This window comes from Uranotaenia lowii, chromosome 1, assembly GCF_029784155.1.
Source record: "Uranotaenia lowii strain MFRU-FL chromosome 1, ASM2978415v1, whole genome shotgun sequence".
NCBI classification, from domain to species: Eukaryota; Metazoa; Arthropoda; class Insecta; order Diptera; family Culicidae; genus Uranotaenia; species Uranotaenia lowii.
In genome coordinates this window covers 1,918,470-1,929,601 of record NC_073691.1, presented here as the reverse complement: position 1 = coordinate 1,929,601, position 11,132 = coordinate 1,918,470, and the positions used below count along the sequence as shown (strand labels likewise).

Below are 11,132 nucleotides of genomic sequence, written 5' to 3'. Positions count from 1 at the left end.
GTTAGCTCATCTAGTTTCGTCTCATATTCTCACGGATTTGTGTGGTGTTTTCTCAAAATTTTTCTTTCAGAACCTAGTAAAGGGGTTTCAAAGATATTATTTTGATGTTGGAGTTGGAAAACTTCAAACTATAGGGGAAATCCGGATTAAAAACTGTCAAAAAATATTATTTCCTAAAAACTAAACATTTATTACATAAAAACTACATAAACTATTGTTTCTTATCTCCAAAAATCTCGGCCAAATCCAATTCTTCGCGAGTTTCGATCTTCTCGCGGGTTCGCATCGAGGCAAGCAAATTCATTTTCTCCTGTTGGATGAGCTTCTCCACCGTTTGCAACTTCTCTTCGATCGCTCGAGTATTCTTCTCGACCATGATCATTTTTTTCTTAAAGTTTTCCCTCTGCACCACCAACTTCATATTGTTGGTGATCGATTTGCGGCAATAGTGCTGGAACCTCTCGAAGCCCAACTTTTCCAACAGCCACAGGCACAGCCCGTCACAATTGTCACAGATAGGCTGGGCCAGCATCATCAAACAATGCTCGTGAACGATCGATCCACATGGAGTTTGAAGCAGATCGTGTTTGTGGTGATGATGATCCAGGGACGGTTTCTCACAGCAGACACAACAGCTTCCCTCCTCGGTCGACGAAAGTTTCCTACAGAAGTTAACCAGTTCCGAGCGAGGAGCGTGCCGAAAACGAACGGATTTACAGCCATCGGTCCAGAATTCACACTCCGGGCAACGGTATTGCAGCTGCGTCTCCAGACAGCGCTCATGGCAGATCATCGAGCAGGGCGTTTCCACGATTTCCCGGATATCCATCGGCAGTGAACAAAGCTGGCACTCCAACGGGTCCTCAATTGTCACTTTCTGCATTGGTCACACAAAACGTTGACGAACTCTTTAACAAGATTGTAAAATTTTGGCCCAGGACAGGACTTCTAAGACGTTCAATCGAAGAAGCTTTATCTAATATCGTTTATTCAAAGCAGCTTCTCTACTGTCTTGGTTGTTAGTGCAGCTGTTGAGGGAACAAAAGATTCGAGTTGATTCACATGGCTAGGGATGTCAAGGTGGAGTTTGATAGAATGATAAAAATGATGATAAAAAAAATTTTGAATTCCGTGAACAGCTATTGAACGTCCTTCAAGTATCCCAAGCAAACAATAGGACCAAGGCTACTGCCATATTATACCTTAACGTTTCAAATATCTTTTCATCAAATCACAATTACAGAGTTAACAGCTTCACAGCTCACAACCTTAGAATTAAGTGTTATAGAGGGGAAGGTATCAAAAATTTGTTGACCATGTTAACAAATGACAAGTGAATTTAAATATATTTTTGAGTGTCCCTACTTCAGCATGACTCATTTGCTAGCCTATTGTTAATCGAAACAATAGCGGAAAGATTAAGTTTCAACAAATTAACCTATTGGAGTTTCAGATAATTTCTTTAGCTAACGGGTGCGGTTTTGTATATTTGTTTTCTGTTTTTGAATTTAAGTAAACATTTAGAAAATATTGTTCCGTAACGCGTACAAGAACATACAAATAAACAATGAATTACGACACCAAGAGACGTCAGCAATGCAAACTGTGCAAACGCGAGATGAATTACCACGAGACCATGGAAACGCCCTGCCGCATGTTGGTCCACGAACGATGTCTCGAGATCCAAATGAAGTTCCGCTGCCCGAAGTGTGAAATTTGGGACACCGACTGCAAATGTTTGCCCTTCGTGCATTTGGAAAATCGCAACGAAATCGTACGGTTCTGTGGCCAGGTAACGAATGACGAATCGCTCGAGAAGGGTTGCAGCCTCTGTACGGAACAGGAAGAACCGATGGATTTGTTCCGGACGCCGTGTGGCTCAATTGTGCATGAAAACTGTCTGCGAATGTTGGCCCTGCCAAAGTGCCCAAATTGTAACGACCTGTGCAGTTGGTTGTTCGAGAAGATCGGATTTGAAGGTTTCCAGGTCTTCTGCCGGAAGCTGACACTCGCCAATTGGCACATCAAAGTCGAGCGAGACCACAACGAAGAGAAAGTGGAACAATTGGAGGTTATGGTCAAGGAGGTGAGCGAGCGGATGACGACCCTAGCGGAGTTTTTCGATGAACACAAGAATGAAATGAAACCGTGCTTCCGCACCCTGGAGGAGCAGAAAGCTTATGATAAGGCGCGCCAAAAAGTTAAGGACGCGAAGGATGCAAGGAAAAAAGTGACCAAAACAATGGTAGCGGCAAAGAAGAAGGAAGACGATGAGAAAAAGAAGAAAGAAGCACTAGAAAATGGTGAACTTGATCCAGAGAAGGTGGGTGAAGAAGGAGAGAATAAAACAGAGAATGGTGAAACGGAAATGAACGGAGAAAAGGCCGAGGATCAACCAAGCGAAGAAGAAAGGAAAGCTAGCGAAGATCAAGGAAAAATTTCTCAAATTGCTGAAGCCTTGATTGAAATCGATACGGCGATGGCGTCTTAATTTAAAGCTGAATGTTTTTCGTTGTTGTATGTTTTAAAATAAAAATAAGATTAAAAATTAAAATGGTCATTTTCTATTGATAGCCTCATTAAAACTTGAAATTTGTTAATTCGAATTTCAATTTTAAAATTGTGTTAAAACAATTACAGCCTCTTTTCGATTTTTTCAAAATAATTTTAAGTGTTCTCAGTATGTATTAAATGATCCAATTTTATTTCCACAGAAACAAAATGAAAACTAGCATGACACTATGAATCTCGGATTTCTGTTCCATTTATCTGAGATTGTGGATTTCAGATTCCAAATTTAGATGAAAATTCCAATGTCCATGTGATTCTTTCTTTCAGTTTTTGGTTTCGGATCTATAACCTTACATTGTTTTTTTTTTTTTTTAATTTCCACTGTATCGTTTTTAAGCACAACTTTCAAATTCAGAAATAGATAGTTCTCGATCGCACATCAAGGAAAATGTCATCGAAATTTCAAGCCGTTTTGCGCGTAGTTTCCTTTACAAGTGTTTATTTTCAACTGCCCTTCCTTTCAGCATTTGATTGGTTTTTGTTTTAAGTTTATAATTACTGTTGTTTTTTGCAATACCTTCCTTTTTTCCAAAAAAAAAAGGATTACCTTTTTTCAATTGTTGTTGTGTATTGTTGGTTGATTTGTGTTTTCTTTACTTCTAATGAAAGTAGAAAAAGAGTAAGTAGCTAGCTATTAGCTCCATAAGATCTGATGCTTGATTTTGACTGCCGTGAAGTCGAGTCGACTATTTTTTTTTGTCATTCGTAAGGTGTTATCTTTAATTTTAAAAACTGTCAAAAATTAAGAGAAAAAACCGTAAATGCTATCCACACCATTCGGTGCTCCGTTTTGTTGATTATGGAAGGGGTTAGAAACTGAATCCAAAGCCTACTCTTTTCGTTTCAATTTGAATCTTGTTGAATTGTTGGGTGTTGTGATGATAGTTCGTTTTCCTGTTTGTAAGATATGCCTACTGCGATGATCGAGCGATGAGTGAGTTGATGTTGATCAAATTGACACTTTTTACTTAGCTACGTTAGGATTTTCCGTTCAAGGGCCTCTGCTACTTTTTTTTCTGTTTCACACTCGAAGAAGGAGCAATTCCTTTTCAAATCCGATTCGTGATACTTTTCTAAGTTCAATCTTTTCGTTTGTGCTTCAAAGCTTCTGAGTTTGGCTTGATTATATACGCGCGTGGGTTTTCTTTTGTTTTTTTTTTATTTGTGTTTGTAGGTGTGAACGTAATGATTCATTTATTTGGCATTTTTAAGGTTTAATTGTGTTTCCTCTTCTTCCTAGAGTTTGCTAATTTTCTACAGTATAAAAAATAATATCTGATGTTTCAGAAAATAAATCGCGGTTTTGCTAGCGAATTTCACAGTTTTGTTTTGTTTGTTTGTTGTTTTTAGTCGTGCCTTAGAATGTTCTTACCACCTAATTACCTTTTAGTTTTAGCTTGGGCTTCTCTTAAATAGTTTTTTTTAATAATTAAAAAGACTCCTGCTACCAATCAACGCTTAGTTTGTAATTTTATTATTTTTGTATAAATTATTAATAGTACGTAATAGTCAATGATAACTACAATAATATTCAATTGTAATAATATTTACTTTTTATATGTTATCGGATTCCTATTTTAAATAGAGACAGATAGACAGCTTTTTGAAAGCATAATATTTGCACGAGTTCAAAGTTTCTCAAATTGAAAACAATTCTATAGAGTTTTTTCTGTATGGATTTGAGCCAATCAAAAGCACAAAAATCATTCTGTGTGGTTCCTTATTATTATTATTTTTAACTTTGTCGCTACTAAAGGTGAGATAGCTGATTTACATCGAATTTGTATGTGTGATAAGAAAGTTTGAGAGAGGTGGGTTTCTTTTATTTCAAGCAACTATTAGCATGAGATAACAGAAGAAAATAGGTAGTGGCATCATTATGAAGTTTAAAACAACTAAATGTATTCTGAAGATGATTCTTTTCAAAATTTCTTTATGAGTACTTTCTTTTTACAGGTTTTTGAGTAAATTTTAGTTGTTTACAAAACAAAGTCTGGTTGATAAACTTTCATTTCCATTCCATTCCAGTTGTGACAGGATGCAAGTCACAAAGCCGATTTTCGCTAAGCAATTCCCTATAATGGACGAAAGCTTACCCATTTTTCAATTCCGGCTTTTTCTTTTACATATCACAAATTTATAACAGGTCTGAAGCTTTAATAAGGTCAGCGCTTCCTTTTAAAAAGATCTTGAACAGATCTCCTATAGGAAACTTAAATAAAAAAAAATACATGTACAAAATCATAACTTTTTAAAATAAATGTAACTCAGTCTCGTTTGAACTACGGTACGTTGCACATCGTGTGTGTGAGCTGAATCGAAATCTAATTTATTTTTCTTCTCTCCTTCCACACTCTATTGTCGAGCGGTGCAATGACCCACAACGATACACCAAGGTCATCGAAAAATGAAGTTCGAGTACGGAAATATCACGCCAATTATGCTGGGCCATATCTCGTTATGGCTGAAACAAATGTCGGGAATATATCTGCTGCGAAGATTGCTAAAAGTCTAGTGAAGAAATTTGGTGACGATTTTATTCGTGCTATGCCGGTTTCTAAAACCAAAATGAAAATTTTGATGCGATCGAGGGATGCTGCTAATGAAATAGCAGGCATCGGTACCTCAAATGAAGTGCGTTTTTTTATCCCCCAACGGCTGGTGGAGTGTCTGGGGGTAGCCTATATTGAGCCGGATATTTGCGATGAAGAATTGAAGTTTGCTAATGCTTACGATAAACGCAAGTCGAATCAAGTTGATAACCCGGAGATAGTTCATGCTCGTCGTGTGCTTAGAAAATTGGCTGATGATAAAGAGGAAGCCCTGTTTACGGTGATTTTTACTTTCGCTGGGCAGAGTTTACCTACTCACATCGAGTTAAATAGAGTGCTTTATGCTGTTAAGCAATACATTTATCCTGTCCGCCAGTGTGGTAACTGCTGGCGCTTGGGACATGACAAAAAAGGATGCAAGAGTGCTAAACGCTGTAATCAATGCTTGGAGCATGTGGGCGGCGAAGATCATGCGTGTGAAAATAGTGAGCCAAAGTGCGTTAACTGTTTAGGCACCCATCGGGCCAATGATCACAAGCTATGTCCGAAAATAATTCAAAAAAAGAAAACCGATAAAGAGCGGCGTGACACTTTTTCACAAGGACGTGTCGATTGGTTTTGTGGAACAAATTCTAACGATTCATCAAACACACTACCTGTCATCTCTCAACCAACAACAAACTCCACCGTGGCAGTAGCTTGCCAAACAAATAATGTTGACAAGAATGGATCTAATCCTTCCAGCAAACGTCGTTATAATGTCGATTCGGACGATGAGCTTCCCCAACTTGAAGTTAACATTTCTGACGGGGTTTGCGATTCGATCCGATCGACGATTGAATCTACTGAGGTCATCGATATCGTTGCAGATGCTCTGGAAGTTCCTGAGGAAGATATTGAAACTCGACAAAAAATCCAACAAATGGTTTTGGAGAGAATTTCGGATGTTGTTAGTGATAAAATGAAAGGCTATTTTGCTAATCTCAGATTATGAAAAAGACCACACCAAGCACTTTAACAACCACCGTTCCTCTGCAATGTCTACAATGGAATTGTAGAGGGATAAATAGTAAACGCTCATCCTTAATCCAGCTCATAAATACACACAATATCAATATTTCGCTTTTGAGTGAAACACATCTCGACAGTCACACAAACTTTAGTCTACCGCAGCACACCATGTTTCGTAAAGATCACAGACGAAACTCGATGGGCGTAGCCATCGCGATTCGTTCAGAACTAAATCCCGTAGCATTTCCTATTGCACTGTCAGCGGATATTCAAGCCGTTGCCTGCCAGATCAAATACATCTCCGGGTTGATCACCATTGTATCTGTGTACATACACCCGCAAGCCAACATATCGCAGACTCAGTTTGAAAATTTTTTATCAACCGTTCCGAAACCGTGCATCATTGGAGGAGACTTTAACGCAAAACATCACCTATGGGGAAGCGAGCATGGAAACATACGTGGAGACCGTCTTCATCAAGCCATCGAAACATCTCATCTCGTCATTCTCAACAACGGTCAGCCAACTAGGTTTGATGTAAACCGGTCGTGGGGCGCAATTGATATCACGCTGGTTTCTTCGAGCCTTAGTTTGTGCTTCGACTGGGAGGTTTTGGATTCACCAAATGGAAGCGATCATTTTCCGATAGTTTTTCATTCGAGTACTACATGCGCGATGAAATTCTACTCTGGAATCAATGTTCGGAAAATCGACTGGGAACGTTTTGCCGGAAGCCTCGAGGAATCATTCGTCGAAAATGGAGAACCGGATAGCTTTGATGTCTTCTTTGAGCTGATTTGGCAAGCACTGCGCAGATCCTGCCCATCAGTAAACTCGAACCACACCCGCCGAATACCGCAACCCTATTGGGACGAAGAGCTAACAGAAGCGAAGAAAGCCACCAGAGTTGCTTTCCGCGCTTGGAAACGGGAGCTGTCAACCGAAGCTTACGAAGGGTACGCTAATACAGAACGAAGGTTCAGAAATTTGGTACGCGAGAAGAAGAGGAAAAGTTGGCAACATTTTTGTGATAGCTGTGATAGTTCTACGTCCCTCACAACCTTATGGAAGATGGCCAGAAGGTTTAAAGGGCGCGGAGAGCCATCAAAAAACATCAGAATTTCGGACAATTTGGCCAACGATGTTTTGGACAAGTTGGCTCCCTCATCTGCCAAAAATCCACCCCCGGTTTTTCTACAATGTTCTTGTTGCTCTCAAACTGGTTTTCCATTCTCAGTATCGGATATTCAAGCTGTTTTGAAAACCGGTAAAGATTCGGCTCCTGGTTTGGATGGTGTTCCATATTCCGTCATAAATCGTCTCCCATGGGCGGCGCTTAGTCAGTTGCGAAAAATCTATTGCCAAATTTTTGCTTCAGGAAGAATTCCGGAAAGCTGGAAAACCTATAAAATTGTACCGATTCCTAAAAATGGCCATGATCCGATTTCTCCTTCTGCTGTTCGTCCAATCGCGTTAGCTTCATGTTTTCGCAAAGTGTATGAACTCATAATCAAAGATCGACTAGAACATTTCATCGAAAACAACAACCTGTTCCCTTCAGCTATCAACGGTTTTAGGAAAGGACGAGGAACAATGGATGCGTTGTTTCCACTGATTAACGAAGCTTCCTTAGCTTTGAAAAGAAGAGAGCATGTGGTGATATATAGCCTCGATATCAAAGCCGCCTACGACAACGTGGAAATTAATGTTCTGGTCCGCGAATTACGCTCATTAACAGTCCCTGAATGTCTAGTAAAAAGTATCTTCCATCTGTTTGAAGAAAGGAATTTGTGCATTTCGAGTGGATTAGATTCAATATCTAGGACAACGTGGAAAGGCCTTCCTCAGGGATCTCCACTAAGTCCGTTATGCTTTAATGTTGTGATCAGTGGATTGATCAACAGTGTCCCTCCTGATGTGATAACCGTAAATTACGCCGATGACACAACAATTGCTGTAAGAGGAACCTCACTGGAGCATAGTTGCGAATCTCTCCAAAGGGCAGTGGATATAGTTGTGGAAAATATTTTCGACCTTGGGTTAGAACTTTCGCCGACGAAATGTAAGTGCCTCCTGATCTCGACACAACAATGCGATAATCCTCCAGAAATAAACATCGGCGGTTGCACTTTGGAATACGTCAGATCCCTGAGGTTACTCGGCATGTACCTCACACGAAATCTGTCGTGGTCGTGTCATATTAGAGAGGTACAGAAACGTACAGCTCCGTATCTTAACTTTTTACGAAGCATATCGGGCCAGTTATGGGGAGCACATCCAGCAGCAATGTTAGTTATTTTTAAGTCATGTGTGAGATCAATATTGGAATACGGTTCCATATTTATGACGGAGTTAACACAAAAAGAAGCCATTATTTTGGATAGACTACAATGGGCAGGAATTCGAATCTGTTTGGGCTCCACAAAAACCACCCACACAGGTTCACTCGAAGTGATGGCTGGTATTATTCCGCTGCAACAAAGAAGAGAACTTGCGGTCATGCGTTTTGTAAATAAAAGAGCATCACTCCTTTCTTGGCATCGACAATATTCCAGACCGATCTTGGACGGTGGCTTAGTGGCTACGGGAATACACCGCGCAACAAGAATGCTAAACGAATTCATTCCACTTGAACAGCCTCTAAATAATCTCCCATGCTACATGTTCAACCGTGAAGTTGTAAGAACAAAAATATCCATTGATCTCACTGTTAAACGGTTATGTTTAGAACACCAGAACTCATCGGCAGCTGATTTGGTGTCAAACTATCTCTTGGAAGTGTATGCCAACGCGAAAATCTTGGCAACTGACGGGTCGAAAGATATACACGGCACAGGTTTTGCTGTGGTAAATAACTTTGGAACACCTGCAGAAGGAATCAAACTCGACAGTAAAGCATCCGTTTATATGGCAGAGCTTCTGGCAATCAGGCATGCTGCGAAAATGATCGTAAGTCTTCCTGTTGCTCAGTATATTATTCTAACCGATAGTTTGAGTTGTCTCACGAGCCTGCAAAAAATCAACATCAATCAAAAATATCCCGTTGCTTGGTACGATGTAAAAGAATCCATTCTTGAAGGTCAAAGAATGGGGTACGAGATCCATCTGATATGGGTTCCGTCTCACAGAGGTATTCCAATGAACGAGTTGGCAGATCAAGAGGCGAAAAGTGCGTGCATCAATGGTGGTACAGCAGATTATATTTTAACATCATTCGACATCCAGTTTCCGATTCGGCGTACAACAATGCACAAATGGCAAGCAAAATGGAATTCAGGAACTAAAGGACGTTTCTGTCACAGCATCATCTCTAACGTTTCGCTCCAACCATGGTTTAGTAGCTTGGATCTCAACCGCAGACAAATTGTAATCCTTTCCAAATTAATATCAAATCATTCACGACTCCCTGCTCATCTCACTAGGAATGGTATCCTATTGGATGCTACGTGCAGTTGTGGCGAATCCATCGCAGATCCTGATCACATTATCTTCGCATGCAGCAGATTTGAAAATCTTCGTAGACCTATTTGGCGAATTTTAATGAAAAAAGGAATTCCACCCGATATACATTTGATACTGAAAAAGAAAGACATTGAATTATATAAAACGATAGCTAATTTTGTAATTGAATGTGAATTAGACATGTAAGTAGAACAGTAATCAACACTTGGCCGGTTATGTTATAGAGGTAAAGCCAATAAAAAATTAAAAAAAAAAAAATAAATAAATAAATAAATGTAACTTGAAATGGGAACATACCAAATTTTGAAATTAAGCTTTATTAGACACATATTTATGAAGAAGATTCGAATTGGATAGTTCTTAAGCTTTTTTAGATTTGAAATTCCAAATTCCTGGTGATTCCTAACTCTGAAGAGATGATCTTCAATCCTATCTTGTGAGTCACATTCTTTAATGGTTAACTAAACTGGATGTCACTTTAGGGTCGATAACTTTAGATATAGTTACAAATACTATTCACAGTCGTGATTCCACAATATATGTATTGGTTAAAATAATCTTACAAATGCATTTTGTATAGCACTACAACTGACTACGCTCGACATTGAACTGAACTGAAATCCACCAACTGTTACTAAACTAATTCAAACTAGAACAAAACAAGAGACGAAAAACAAAACAAAAGCCATAGAAGGCAGATCGCTTCTAGCTTGTTTCCTGTTACACTCTAGCTCCGCGAATGACACATTTTGCGTCCAATCTTCCAAGTACGATGCTTAGCTTACTCAAAAGTCTTCACCACACCCTTTGCCTATTCACAGTCCTCGCGTTCCTCCGTCTGTTGTTCACAGTCACCGGACTCCGTCTCTGCCGGACCCGTTGTTGAACAACCGATGGAGTCATCGTTACTTACCTGGCCGACGGACGCCGGGCCACTGCTGCAGCGTCCCTCGGCGTGGGCCAAACCTCATCCCCCGCCGGAAGGGTGGTTAGTCGTAGAAGCATTTCCGCCGGCACTACCGGTCGTGGCCGTACCACTGCTACCCAGTACGACCCCACCAAACTTACTGCTTATCTTGTGCGAAGCCGATACGATCGCCAGCTCGTGCCTGGAGTCCAGATCACAGTCATAGAGGCCGCTCAACGAGTCTAGGCTCAACAGGCGGCTGCTGGCGCGAGACGATATCGACGTATCGTCCACGTCCGGTGCGTTGTACAGTGAGTTGACGTCTGACAGGGCACCCTCGGCATCCGTGAGTCCGGCCTCGTTCAGTAACGAAATATTCTCCAGGCCAGGCTCGTCCGTGATGTAGCCGGTACTCTCGGCGCCACCTGCAATTGAAATTGTGAAGAAAAGGTCAATGAAATTTTAGTTTTTCTACCTAAAAAAAATTCGAATTGCATTTGTGGACAATATAGTGCTAATGATTCAGATAGCCTACTATAAAACCGAAGTATTCCTCGTGGCAAACAAAAAAGTTGTGACATCATGAAACTGTTCGAATTAAAGTTGTGAATTGGTAAAATCAAATGAAA

The 11,132-nt window shown here is 40.2% G+C and overlaps 1 protein-coding gene across 2 annotated transcripts in view; it reads right to left on the bottom strand.

Annotated features, from left to right (window-relative positions):
• Positions 1-2,990: 2,990 nt before the first annotated feature.
• The window catches only part of LOC129743241 (Ca(2+)/calmodulin-responsive adenylate cyclase), a 76,091-nt gene continuing 67,949 nt past the window's right edge, over positions 2,991-11,132 (bottom strand). For both annotated transcript variants that reach the window (XM_055735219.1, XM_055735225.1), the window contains exon 13: positions 2,991-10,928. In XM_055735219.1, coding sequence (XP_055591194.1) covers positions 10,564-10,928 — 365 coding nt within the window. In that variant the 3' untranslated portion in view covers positions 2,991-10,563. The remainder of the gene's footprint in view (positions 10,929-11,132) is intronic.